The following is a 14,670-nucleotide window of genomic DNA, read 5'->3' on the forward strand; positions in this document are numbered from 1 at the left end:
CTGCTCTCACAATGCATCTGCATTGATTTATTTTAGCTTTAACTGACACTGAAGGTTAGAAAAGTAACCTACAAAAACTGTCAGGAGTTTTTATTTTATCCAAAGTGAAACCAATCACTCAATGAGTACTACTGAACCTCATGCAAAGCACACTGAAGGGAATCAATGGAAATATTTTCTTTGGCTCCAGGTGGCCCACATAGCCATAAAAATTAAGGATAGAGTTAAAATTCAAAAGAAGCCACATTCATAGTTAGTTTTTTCTTCAGAAAGGCCTGTTGGCCTAAAAAAAGAAGGTTAAAAAAAGGGTTTTCTCTGCTATACTAAAAATGGCATGTTGTGTTTGGTTATGGAATAAATAGTGCTCAAATGTGCAAAGAATTGAACCAGAGTTTGAATGGAATTCATATAAATTTTAAGACGGGGTTTTTTCAGTGGAAAGAGGAAGAGAACTTGTTTACTCTGAAAACTTCATAGGAAAATACAAATGCACTCAAGTGATGTACAGAGCTCTGGGAGAGGTCAGACTCCGGAGGAATCAGGATGAAAAGTAAATTATTATTGCTTATTGGAAATCACAACAGCCAAAAAGATCATTAACAGCTCAGGACCAGAGAGCATAGGGGGGTTAAAAATAGAAATGTGTCTGTGCCTTGATGTGAGACTTATTCACCCTTAAGCTATTTAAGACTGCAAAATATTTGTAGGACAGTATCCTGGAAACACAATGACATGGAAATCCAGGAGATTCAGACTCACACTGGCAGCACTTGGGGTGAGAACAGCTTCCTCCTCCTTGGATGCACTGACAGACATTGTGTTTTTGCTACCAACCTCGCACAGCAAACAGTGATTCAGCAATAGTTCAGAAATGTCCCCTGAAGCCATTTCCAGCAGGAATCTTCTCCAAGGTCTGCATTTTCTCTTGGACCAAGCACATGGATGCCATGACCTATCTCTTCAATACATTAAGGTGTTGGGTTTGAGACTTGTTTTTCTTTGATCAAATCCAGGCTGGGAAATGGTTTTGTGCTTATGGTTTTGGGGCAGAAGCATGCCAAGAACAGGCTGACTGCATGTAATGGACATGGTGTCATACCCAACACTGAATTCAGCTTTGTACTTGCACAAATTAAATATTTGGTTTGCTATCTATCTTTCATTAAACCTGGTCACTGTGCGTCACATCAAGGCATGTGCAGGTATTCTTTGATCACTTCCAGATTCCTGCTTCCCTATTTTATGTTTCTTTTTTTCCCCCCTCTATTCCAGTAAATCCTTTCTAGCACAATCCTGCCTCAAATTTGCTATTGTTAAAAGCAAACTTTTTTTTTTGCATCCCAAATATGAAAAACCTTCAGGAAAAATACCACAACCAGAGTGGAAGTGGTTTTCTGAATGGCATTATCTTACATCTACTGAGCTTATATGTACTATTCCGTCTTTAATAACTGACAATCCCACACAGTTAACAGCTAGACTGTGGTTTACCTGCTTGTGTTGTCCATATCCATTCTCTCAGGATACAATTCTCACCTTCTAAGCTAAATTTCCTGACTGGGAGCATGAATATTTTCCATCAAAGAAAGGAAGGCTGGTGTGAAGCCTCGTGCTTTGCCTCCTCACATGACAGTTAAATGGGAGAGGGAGAAAATATTGCAATCAGCAGGTGAGGTTTTGAGGCCAACTTTGCTTGGACAGCTCCCTCGGGGCAGTGGAAATGTGACAGCCACAGTGGAGCCATTCTGCAGTCAAAAACTCCCTTTGTGCTCCTGGAGATGGATTTCAGGTGGGATTCACTCATCTCCAAGTGGGTCTCTAAAGCAGCTCAAACACCAGACCTACCTGGGACATTTTTAGGGAGATGTTTACTCAGAGCACAAGGAGAGTTGGGAACAGAACCTGTCCCACCGGAGAAACTCTTGGATATTAAAGTTTATTTCAAATAACTTACTTCAAATAAGTGTTTAAAGAAAAAGGAAAAAACCCAACAAAATAAAACAGATTTAGTATATATTTGCTTTTCTTAAAAAATGATTCCATGAAAGAATTTTATAGATATCTAAGTAGTAATACAGATTTTTATATACAAAATTCAATTTCAATTTACTGTACAAAATAAAGTATAAGCAACTGTTACTATTCCATGATTTCAGCAAATAATGAAAAATTCAGATAAGTATGTGTTCAGGATATAGTTCCACCATTTACAGGAATGTCAGTATTAAGTTGGGAACACTTTTAGGTCAGTATTTACAGATTAAATCCCCTTCGAGGACCATCCCTAAGATTTCTCTTCAGAATAGGCAGTTTGGCTTTCTCCTGGATCTTTTGGGCTATCAAGGAATGAGAGGAAGAACATGTTTTCAACAAAATGTGTGGACAGAATTCTGCTTGATTTCTCCCCAGTCCTATTGCAGTTAGTGGGCCTGATCTGGTAAACACTTACTAACCAGGCATTACATTTATGTGGGAATAAATCAGGCAGGATTTGGCCCTACAGCAACATGCTACCATAAGGTACAAATTTTAAAAATAGTGACATTCCTGCAAGTCAAAATACAACAGAAACAAGAGTTAACAAAATATAAGCCCTTTATTAATAAAAATCTTTGGTTGGATCAATATTTTAAATAAGCTTCAAGAATATTTGGTTAATACCATTTTCTTTCTTCCACATAATTTCTCTTTTGGTACCTTCTTTGGACAGACTACAGAAAAATATCAAGTTTATCACATACTTTAAAACAAATAAATATATCAAAAGCTATATATGGCATTCTTTTTAAAGTTCTAGCATTAATCTTTAAATTAGTTTGGCAAAGAAAAAAAAAAGAAAGAAAAAAAGAAATAACTAACCTCTTGAAAACAGTTTGGTTTTGTAACAAACCATACAGTAGTTAGACTTTAAAGAAATCTTTCCTTTTTATTTTCTTTTTCAATTTTATAATGCAAGTGCCATGGACAAGACAAAGCAATAAAAGAAATTAGGTTAATTGCACCAATATTATTTGGAAGTGCAGTTTATAGGTTGACAAAGCAAAACAAAAACGTATTATGCTTAAAAAGAGCTGTACTGATGGCATTTAGCTAGTCATGGTAAGGATTTCAGACTTACACTTTAGGGGAAAGCTCTTTGTACAAAAGACAGAGGATTTTAAGACAAAAGAAAATTCCTGTAACTAGCTGATGGTCTGGTCCTGTAGGCCCAGTGCAGGCAAAGCTTCCACTGAAGACAGTAAGTGGGATGCATTTGGGATTTACTCCTCTGGCACAGCCTCTGGGAAGTGCCAGCCAACAGCAGAAAGTCTGTGGGAAAAGCTGGCTGTGAAACACGGGGTGCAAGCACTCCCTTCTGCTCCAGAGGGCTACAGGGAAAAGCCAGGCTGGGACAGGGATGTGCTGAAACATCGGGGAAAAGGGAATTTCCTCAGCAGCAGCAGCGTGCGAGTGCTTGGCAGGGCAGTGAGAGTCACTAGAGCTCTCTGTGTGCTCTTTAACTCAGGGCATTTAACAAATCTTCTGTGACCATGGACCTGCTGGGAGGATCTCTGGAATTGTGCTGCTGCTGCCAAGAAAGCACTGCCCAGAATCCCTGTGCTGATGTTTCCAGAGGCAGCGGTGCCCCGGGGAGGGTCTGGGGCACACAGCAGACTGCCACAAGTCCCTGCCACACCTTTGGGACTCCAAAGCTCAGGCTCACAGAGCTAAACCCAGCCTTGGCAAGCAAGTCAGTCTGATTTGCTTTATGAAATGCGAGGGAATACTGATTTTGCATCTCATTTAGCGAGTTACCCCATGGACCTTCAAACCCAGCTCTCCAAAAATAGTTCAATTAATATTATTATTATTATCATTATTATTATTATGACTTCAAATTTACCTTTATTTCATTAACTAATTGATAGGCTAAGATCAGATTCCCAGAGAATATCCCTAGCAACATTGTCCTAAGTACCTGCATTTCTTAATGCACACCAACATTGATAGCATTACCTAAGGATGAAATATAAAAACTCCCTGCATTACGGCTTGTGCAAAAGAAAAAACAAAACAAAACAAAACCCTAACATAGTCAGAAATATAACGTGGTCCTCCATGTTTGCAAGAAGGGCATTTCTCACAAAGATGGGAGTGAAATGGCAGCACATCCTTCAACGTGCACCGGGGTGTTCGTCACCGGAGTCCTGCCCTTGGCGCCATGGCTTTTGTCTCTGGAATGCCCTGACAGACTCAGCTCCCTCCTCTCCTAAACGTCCAGGGGATAGGAATGGCAGGAGGACAAGCTCCCACTGTGGCTCCTCGAGAGCTTGGGGCTGTGGTTGTTACAGTTTTCCCCTTTTCTCTTGTCCTTGTCTTTCCAGGTTTCCAGCATCTGCATCTTCCCTTGCTCTTCCCTCATGAAGACCTCCACCATGAGAACTTTCTCCTTGTGAATCTGCTGACTAATGTCCTTGGGAATGTCTGGGATAATCCAGTCAACAAATTCACTCATGAACATAACCAAGTTCTGAAAATGAATTTGTGAGAAAGTGTCAGCAGGGTCAAATTAAAGGGTAGCTGTACGGAAAGGAGAGGGCACTTAGGAAGGAAAAATGAAGAGAGGACAATATTTGAGTTGGACTATGGGACCAAATTCCCCTCAACTATTTTGTGTGTACTAGAAGAAGAGAAATATATTAGGTATAGACCTCTATGATTTATGCACCAATCCTGACACTGCAGCCACTTAGAAATCCAAAGGAATTTGCAATTGGTGAGTGGCTCATGAGATTTACATCAGGAAGACAGAAGCAAATACAAGAGGTAAAAAATGGTAAAAGTTGGTAAAATACATTCTGATTGAATTTTTCTAATTGAAAAACCTTGACTCAAGGAATGGGTGGTCTTTCCCAAAAAGAGAATTTTTAATCAAAAAAAGCCCAATAAAAGTTTTGAAACAAGTTATTCAGATAAGGCAGACTTAAAGCATTTGTGTCACAATAAGTAGCATCACTGTTGTGATTAAATAATGTCTTTTAAGGACAAATTACAAGATTTTGGCTTCTTATTCAGATACAAATAAAACTTGGAAAATTTTGAAAATCTCATTTCTTGGCTAGCTTTAAAAATTATTTTGGATTAAATTTATGCTGCTTCAGTGAAATTGTTGATGCCCTTTGGGAGAAATTGGTGGGATCTAATTAGTATCAACCTTGTGCTTTGCTGGTCTCTAAGGTCATTAAGTTGTTCTGTATCAAACTAGTTCAGGGAATCCCTGGGGATGAATTTTTCCACTGAGGATTTACCAGGGCCTGGGTGGGTGGGACAAAGTGGGTGATGAAGATAGGCAAATTTCTTTGGCTTTTCCATGAAACAACAGATAAAGAAGATATTTCTTTGGCACATTAACTTATTCCCAAATGCATGCAGTGTCACCTACCTGGAAAACTATCACAAATGCCAATCTTGCTGCTAGGACAGCCCAGAAGTCCTTTGAAATGTCATATTTGTTTTCAGACCAGGGGGGTTCTCTATAATCTTTGTACCTGCAAAACAAGACTCAGTAAATCAGGGGTGCAATTCAGAAATGTTGGCACTGGAAGGAGTTATTAACAAACAGTCAAGCAATAAATGGAACTGTCTAAAGAAAAGTTCACTATATTAACCTCTCGGAAACAAGACACAGCTGAAACTCTCCCATAGTCATCAAGTTAGCCTTAATATTAATGTTTAATTCATCTTAATACCCTCTGATTACTACATATAATATCAATTTTGCATAAAAGAGAGCTACACAGCTCTGTAAAAAGGCATTGGTAAGCATAGGTAAAAAGGCAACAAATGTTTTTCAAGCTGATTTTAAAGACAAAATACTGATCTCAGATTCATAGAATGTGTTTAACATGTGATTAGCAAAAGGTTGAAGCTAAATTTTGCCATATGGAGAGAAGAGAATTTTTCCTTATCTATGGCTTATGGAAAATCTATATGTTGATAAATGGGACCAAGAAAATACATTAAATTCTAAACCATAGCATCCAGTCAATATTTTGTAAGAATTAAGGCTCTGCATTTTCAAATTATTTTAAAATCCTTGGGATAAGGATAGGATTGAAAGAAGACAGAGGCTGGGAATGGAAAGCAAATAAATCTGGCATTTTCCTTTTGGACCACAATGCCAACACTTCCATTCTGTGCTGAAAAATGTTTGCCAACCTTGCTTAACCTCTGCCCGGAGAGCAGCAGGAGGAAACCGGAAGAAAGTAAAAGCAAGCAAAGCTACTGCAAATGCAGTTTGGGCTGGTTTTGCTTTCATCTCTGAGTGAATTTTCTGTTTAGAGGTAATTTGATCATATTAACTTGCACTACTCAAATGCATAAAGAATATAAAATAATATGATTCAAAGGGAAGATTTTTTACTTGGCCAGTTAGTGTGAATTTTTTTACTATGCATGTATCAAAATCATCTTTGTTTCTTTCTCCCCTGGAATATCTCTTCCTTCCTTACTCTCCTCTCTCTCTTCCTCCCTCCATTGTCCCCTTTCAGCTTTGTTGGTCTAAGTGCTTTCACTGTCAGATTTGGATTTGATGCCCGGTTCTAAGAATGTCTTAGCTGATAGGCAACCACAATTTTCCTTTAAACATGAGAAGAATAGATATGAATTGTCACAGGCATGCAAATTTCTTCTGTGTGATGACACTATAAATAAATTCTAAGTTCCAGTGCAGATAAGGATGCTACTATTCTCATCAGGAATTGGGAACTGAACAAGAAAAAAGAGGTCATGGTCATTATATCATGACATGACATCAGAGTGTCGTATTTTTCTTCCCTTAAACCATCATTGTGCTGTTTATTACTATTTGTCTCCTTTCCTGGAAAAGGGAATCCATGTTAATAAAAATTTTTGCATGGACAAGCACTGAATTTAACTAACAATAATCTCCATTTCTCTAAATAAGCAGTAAGTCATGTTCAGGTCTGTGATTATTTAATATGCAAGCAAGATGTTCAAGGTGACAGATCCATCTGATAGAAAAGGCTAGCAAGGTGCTAAAAAGGTATTGAAAATATGAAGAATCTGCCCCAGGAATGTAAGCATTTGCCACATTGTTAGCCAGCTGTGAAAACACTTGGCATTAGCGATCATTCAAGAGAGTACCTGCATATCTGAACCTCGTAGCCAAGATCCAGGGGGTCGTTGGGAGCTGTTCCTGCTTGGAAATCGCTGACATTAAAAGAGGATAGTGTATGGTTGACGAAGCCATGCATGGTGCCATTCTCACTGTACATGTACAGGTACACGAGGCGTGGAATGAAGTCGGATGTGAATGAGATCACAAATGCCTGAGCCACAAGAGTAAAGAGTGAGCATGGTACCCAGGCAGAGCTTAACTTCATCACATCCTCAACCAACTACTCACACCACTCAGGGGAGCCAAACTACTGCCCAAACTACTCACACCACTCAGGGGAGACTGAGGGCCCCGAAAGTGGAGCATTCACTGCACCAGCAAGGGATTGTTCACTGCCCAGTCTCCTGAGGTGCAGTGTATTCCCTGGAGCAGTGCCATGCCAGCTGAGGTGTCTGTGTGGGTGACAACCTGGGCCCCCAAAAATGGAGCAACTGTAGCCCCCAGCACCACAGGACAGCTACCACAGCTCTGCTTCCCTGTGTCCCCATCACAGCTTCTCCCTGTTGCCTTGAACAAGGTCCAATTAATTGATTTCCAGCTGCTTTTCCATCCTGCAAACAACCCACTGTGATTTGACTCTTCAAAGTCTCTTTGCATTGCAAAAGCATGTTAATTGTGTGTGGTTCTTAACTTCATCAGGATAAAAGGACGAGGAGACTGAGCCCAGTTTTATTTTTATAGTCACAAAAGTTGCATTTCATCCAGTTATTTAAAATTTTCTGAAAAGATCGTGGGGAAAAAGCATGACAGCCAATTGGGCTGAGTTCCTCATGACTTTAGCCTTCTTAATTTATCATCATTATGAAACATTGCCTCTGGCATAAATCTCATGTATATGTGGAACAAAGAGTACAAAATGTTTTACTTATTTTATGGTAAAGAGGAGCAGTACATTGATCAAAGAGGGAAAACTAACACTGGGTATTGATGAGGAAAGACTACACAGAACAAAAGAGAAAACCAGAGAAATTAGTTCCAAAAGAAAGCAGGAGAAATGGAAAGACAAACTAAGGCAGCATACCAAAAGAATGGGTTTGCCATAGCACAACAGACCCCTGGGGACAAAATGAAGGGATTTCAAGTCTGGATAATGTAAAAGAACCCCAAGGGAGTCCATGGCCATGTGGCCATAAGCCCTACAGAGCCCCTGCTTTGCTGCACTGCAAGCATATTGAATTTCAGCTGGCCTTTGTTTTCATCTTTCCCTCAGCTGGGGTGCAGGGAGGATGATCATTGTGGACGTGTATTCATATAGAATAGTGCAGAAGTACATGCATTAAGGCCTGCTAAATTTTTGTGAAATGTTGAAATAAACATTTTTTTCCAGGATTTTCCAAGCTCCCTGAGTGGGAGCAACGCAGCTCGAGGGCAGATTTTCAGTGGAGGGATTCTGCACTCTGAGGAGCTGAACTGGTTCTCACCTTACCCAAAATAGCACTGAAATTAAAAAATACATCTTATGCTACTGATAGTATTTCAAAAGAGTAAAAGTAAGCAGCTGTGATCATATTAGTTTGAAGGAGAGAACTGTTTTACAAAACCATTCTGGAAAAAAGCAGCAGTGACTCCCTACTATTTTATATTATTGCTACTGCTATCACAGCTTGAAAATAAACACAGCAACTCATCCTCAGGTATTTCCAAAAATTTCTCAATCATATACTTTCACTTGATTGAAGGTTTTTGTACTGAAATAAAACTAATGGAGCAGAATGGAAAAGCCAGCCTATTGAATTAAAATTTAATTCATGCTGATTTACTTACATTTATGATGACAGCAAGCTTTCCAATACCTCTGAGGATATTATACCAGATTCCTGAGGAAGGAGACAAATATGTAAATGCTGTTCTAGTCCTTAAAATGAGATAAATTACATCTTCAGTTAACAGATTTAGGAGCATGGATGATTGTGCTGAGCTAGCTGTATTTTAAATAGAAAAAGAACACATTATAAAAACTTAATTTAATGGCTTGTAAGCAAAATGAGCCCAACTAGGTTTTGGCATCTATTTTTTTTTTTTTTTTTTATTTTGAGGTTTTGAAGAATGGGCTTGAACTACAATGAGTTGCAATTAACACAGAAACAAATAAAAAATAATCAAACTCCCACCACAATAAAAAAAAAAATCCACATTACCCTCCCAATCATCTCCACCAGCAACCTGAACCTGCAGCATCAAATCAGGGAGCCACAAAACACCCCCAAAGCAAAGTCATGGCAAAACATGATGTGTTCTTCAAGTCTAGGATGGTCCTAGGGCACAAGGATGAGCCCAAGGAAAAACTCTGCCTGTACTGCAGTAGAATGAACTTAGAGTATAATAACAGATAAACTTCTCTGCTCTTGCTGCTTGGCTCTGTAACAAAGACAGTTATTTTATTTCTATTTTTATTTTAATGAGCTTTTAATTAATAATTAACCAGCATTTGGGAGAAGCAGCTCCCTCATTACAAACACCCTGTGAGTTCCCCTGTAAGGGTAGGACTGGGCTCTTGTCCCCACACAGGCACAGAGCCCAGCTCCAGCTCCATCCACTGCACTTTTCACCCTTCCAACCTTCCTGCTGAGTAGGGACAAAGGGATACATCTATCCACAGATTTTTGAGTCCCCTCTTATTCCCAAAGGTATTTCTGAGGCCAGTGCAGAGTTATTAAATGCAGAAATTTTTGCTTCTGCACAGAAACTGCATTACCAGGAAGGGTTGTTGATGTCAGAACCATGTGAGATATTTTGCTATTGCACTGATCATTTTGATTTAAAAAGCGATAATATTTACTTAATGAAATATTAATCTGAATTTAAAGCTTTGGTCTTTCTATTTTAAAAGTAAAGCCTCAATAAATTATGACAATTCACAGGTAAGCCACAGCTGAGTGGTTTGACTTTTCCTATAAGTATCTTCCTGTTATTGAAAGTAGCTCAGCATAATAATAATATCCTGCCATCAATCCAGGAATAAACAAACAGGGATACAATAACAATATCCACTTACCTATATCCTTTGCTCTCACTGCTACCGGTCTCCTCAGCTCAGTAACAAATTTTTTGGCATCCAGACGGATTTCAATGATGTTGTTCAATAAAGCGAACAAAGGTGCCAGTGGGAAGGAGGCAACAAACAAAGTCACAAACCCAAACTGGATAACTGGAAAGAAAAAGAAAACATTTCAGAGCCTGTTGTCAGTATTTACCAAATATACCCATCACCACATCAGTGCCAGCCCCTAAATTCTGACAAAGTGATGAATTCTGGGAGACTCAATCCCATTTTGTGTGTCAGGCATAGTCTGCATGATGGCTGCTCCATTTGGGTATGGAAAGGCCTTCTAAAAGGCAAGGCAATAGTAACCAGAAGGATGGGGAATCTCCTAAAACAATCCTTCCATGGGCAAAGCTGGCACAGGAGGCACCCGAAGGAGTGGGATTATGGCAGTGACCGTGTTGGCTCTACCTAAGCTTTCCATGTTCCACCTGGCAGGCCTTTTGCCTTCACTGGAAGCTTTGGAAAGGACATGGCTGATTCCTGCCCCTGACAGGAATACCTTGCTTCTTATAATCTGGGATCATATATGCTTTTTGTGTGGATGTCATGCTCATCCTGGACTGCCAGTGCCCATCTTTCTCCTGTTACTTCCAAATGCTGATCTCAGTAACAGCATCTTTTCTTATTTTTAGGAACTGGAAGCATGGCTGTACAGTTTGTACCACTGAATTCCCATCTGCTTCATGTACTGTGAATATCAAGGTCACCAGATATTCTAATTTGTCTCACTCATGTTAACATAAGATACTATTTGAAAAAAAATTCTAGGTGATCTTTCAAGTACAGCCAGATCAACAGACATGCATTGCTCTCAGAAAATTTTTTTCAGATATCAGATAAAAGACTCTGGTGTGGAAATAATCAAATCTGAACTAACTTACTTCCAGTGAAGGGTTCAACTGATGGTAAAATATGCCTCACAATCTCAAGTAGATTTGCATTTGAAACTTGACGGTGATGTGTTACATGACTTGAAAGAAAATAACCAAAATATCATTCTAAAGTAAGAGCTTGCAAATAACAGAGAGCACAATTCAGCCCTCCAGCAGCCAGGATTGGCTGAAACACGCTCTAGTCCACGACTGCACATGTTATCTCATATCCACTGTCTGCTGAATGTACATTTGAAAAAGCTCAGCTCTCCATCCCAATTAGTCACAATAATTACAGTTTCAAATGCCTTCTTTCCACCTCACTCACTCATTTCCATGTACTCAGGGGTGAGTCCAGCAAAGGGCTCCAGGTTATAGTCCACTTCATAGCGCTGCTTTTTCTTCATGTGCTCTTCATGATCTAGAGAACGCCGACGCTTCAATTTCAAGTATCGTATAAACTTCTTCATTTTTCTGAGAGAAATTGAGACAATTTGCTGAGCGCTGCATTCTGCTCACTCAGTGCTCATTTCTCAGTTGTTTTACATTACCAGGCACAATAATTAAAATAAGAAATCACAGAAGCTGCTACTTACGGGATGCCAATCTCAAACAAATTGTTCTGGATCAGCTGCTTGCCCAACATGATAATACTGAGCTGGATACACAATTCCATTAGGCATCCTCCTGGGGCACACTGGGGTGGACAGAGGAGAGGTCAGTCAGAATATCTCCTCTACCCCATCCATTCAACATAATCCCAGACAGGATAGAAATTCAGTTACCTCTTCCATTCGGAAGGAATGGAAAATGTAGACGTAGTCGCCTGGACGTCCAACAAATCTAGGGCACAATGAGTTAAAAACATCAGACAGATTTTATACTTTCAATATTTGATTCCTAAGGTAATTTATGTCATACTCCATGCCTCTGAGTGGGACCACTTAATATACAGTCCTGAAAAGGCCTCCAAGAAGCTGAAACCCTGAACAGCCCTTCCATCACTCACCGGCCTTTGAAAAAAGCCACGTAGAAAATGGGGGTGTAGGCATTGACAAATTTCAGCAGGAAAGCCTTGAAAATCAGCCGCTCCTCAAAGTTCTTGTCGGTCTTTGGTACCTCTGGAACCAATGGGACATGGATTAGAAACATTAAGGAATTATCCTACCTAGAAACATTTCAAGATCTTATAAAAGTGGGTTTTGGAGAACATCATCAGCCACCTTTTTAACAAAGGGATTTATATGTATATGATATATATTGATATATATAAAGCAGTATGGCTGCACTGAGGTCAATGGTCAGTCTGCTGAGGATCCCACGAGTCAGACACACTACAATGGCAATTCCAATTTAATTCTACACTTATCTGACCTCCATGACAATCATTTGTAGGTGTGCAAAAACTTGACCTGAAAAGATTTCTGGACCTTTTGTTACTGACAATTTCTCAGAAATAATAATAATAATAATAATAATAATAATTGAAAAAAAGTTCCACAGTGGAATTTTAGGCACAAATGTGACTGTCCTTGGCTCTGCTCATGAGCCCAGTGATCTGGGTGCTCTGATTTAACCCCTTGCGGCAAGCTGAGGGTTCCAACGCACCAATCTGCGTGAGCCATCTGGCGATGCAGCCATACACCTCGTCCAGGATGATGATGACCACCAGGTTGATGATGACGGCGGTGGCGGTGACGGTGACGCGGATGCTGGAGCGTCCCGAGGGCGTGGAGCTGATGGCCAGGGCAGCAGCCGTGGAGATCCTGTAGATGATCACCCCGAACACAATGGCAAACGTCAGCCCAACCTGCAAGGAAGAACCGCCCAAAACCTTACCAAAGGTTTGCCTTCAAACACTTTGTTTGGGGTTTAGAAATAACCTTAAAAATGGGACCTCTGGGCCATACCCCAAGTCCACCCAATACTGCATTAAGGCCTTGATGAACTGTGGAAAAGAAGCCCCCTTTTTCACTTGAAAATCACAGGAAAAAGAATGGCACCATGATGCCACAATTGCAGACAAAAGGCTATTTTTTTTAAAGGCACCTAAATGTAAACTCCATGCTTAGCAGCATTAAAATATGCTACATATTACTAATAAATAAATTCTAAAATACTAAATATTACTAATTAATATAGATAATAATTGTAATTAATATAAATACTAATATGAAAAGTATTAGTGGGCTCACTTTCAGCCCTGACACCAGCAGCATATACACATGGTGTTTCCTCTGTGATAAACAAAAAAACCCCAAATTTGAAACAAATAGGCATATTTCAGCTTCACTCTAAACACCAGCCTTCAAATCCCATAGACAGGCTCACTGTGCTCTCATAATCACAAACTGAAATTAAATCTGATTAAATCAACACACTTCCTGGCACAATAAAATTTCTCTCAGTTTTTCATTGCTTAAATAGAGGAATGATTTTAAAACATGAATCTCAAAAGGTACCGATTCTTCAGCTGAGCATATGAGATTTATTGCATTTCTGTCATCTGAAGATACAAATATTTAAAAAACTCAATCCTGAACCAAAATCCCTACCCCAAAAAACCAAATTAATTGACTTAGTCTGGGAAATTTTACCTTTGGAAAGGGTTTAAGCTTTTTTCAATATATCTGCCAATCTGTTCCATGACTTGATTTATTCTGTCAACATTTGTATTAAATGCTGATGGTTTATCAACAAATGGAAGAAGGCTGTTCTCATCATTATTTTACCTTTCCCTTGAATTAAGTGCTATGTTTGCAATTCTCCTGTTAGATGGTATAGCTCCAAATTTGAATGATTTATTAAAAATCGCTGCTATTATGATTGCAACTGGCAACATCAGTTATTTCCTAAATTTTGATTATAAAAATGATGTTGGTCTCTACTTCCTGACCACTTTCTGAGAGGCTCTCTGTACTTTTTTAGCTTCATCCCATCAGTGGTATGGGAATTTCTATTTCTGTGCCCTCACTTTCCCCTCCTCTAGTTTAGTATTCTTTCGTCTTTATTGGAAAATGATAGCATAGTAGAAATTCAAGCTCTTGAAAAGATTTCAGATCATCAACCAATAAAATGCTTGAATTTTTTCACTGGAAAAAGGCCAACTTGAACTATATCTAAGTGATAAATTTTCCTATAATTTCTCTTCCATACAGTGATTCAGTAACAAAAATTTCAGGTTTTGCCAGGTGACACTTACCATGAAGATGATGCCAACAAAATTGGTTAAATAGGCTGGAAAACGGTCCTTCCATGTCAGCTTCTCTTTATCCGTCTAAATTTTTTTTTGGTGGGGAAAAAAAAAGGGTATATTTAATAAATAAGGAGAGTGTGATTCTGCAAATGCTGGCAAAACCACAACCAGTTAGAAGATGCAGACACAGTGTTTACAGTCACAATTCCACACAGGCAAATTGTTTACTCCCTATCCAGGTTCAGACTGGTCAAGCGCCTGCACTGGGAGTATAAATAAACAAGATTTTTCTGTGTAATTTTTGAAGAAAACATGCAAATAGGCTGTCATAAACCATGAAGTAAGATCTCTCTTGCTGTTAGATATTTTCTTTTGC

General features: G+C 39.2%; 1 protein-coding gene across 1 annotated transcript in view; it reads right to left on the reverse strand.

Moving 5' to 3' along the window:
* Positions 1-1,920: 1,920 nt before the first annotated feature.
* ANO1 (anoctamin 1) overlaps positions 1,921-14,670 on the reverse strand; it is a 71,021-nt gene continuing 58,271 nt past the window's right edge. Inside the window, exons 17-27 of the mRNA XM_077784365.1 lie at positions 14,301-14,375; positions 12,707-12,908; positions 12,108-12,219; positions 11,884-11,941; positions 11,695-11,795; positions 11,427-11,572; positions 10,176-10,328; positions 8,945-8,997; positions 7,147-7,331; positions 5,423-5,528; positions 1,921-4,510 (exon numbers count right to left, since the gene is read on the reverse strand). Of these exons, the coding sequence (XP_077640491.1) occupies positions 4,250-4,510; positions 5,423-5,528; positions 7,147-7,331; positions 8,945-8,997; positions 10,176-10,328; positions 11,427-11,572; positions 11,695-11,795; positions 11,884-11,941; positions 12,108-12,219; positions 12,707-12,908; positions 14,301-14,375 (1,452 nt within the window). The 3' untranslated portion in view covers positions 1,921-4,249. The remainder of the gene's footprint in view (positions 4,511-5,422; positions 5,529-7,146; positions 7,332-8,944; positions 8,998-10,175; positions 10,329-11,426; positions 11,573-11,694; positions 11,796-11,883; positions 11,942-12,107; positions 12,220-12,706; positions 12,909-14,300; positions 14,376-14,670) is intronic.

Source organism: Lonchura striata, chromosome 6 (assembly GCF_046129695.1).
Source record: "Lonchura striata isolate bLonStr1 chromosome 6, bLonStr1.mat, whole genome shotgun sequence".
Taxonomy (NCBI): domain Eukaryota; kingdom Metazoa; phylum Chordata; class Aves; order Passeriformes; family Estrildidae; genus Lonchura; species Lonchura striata.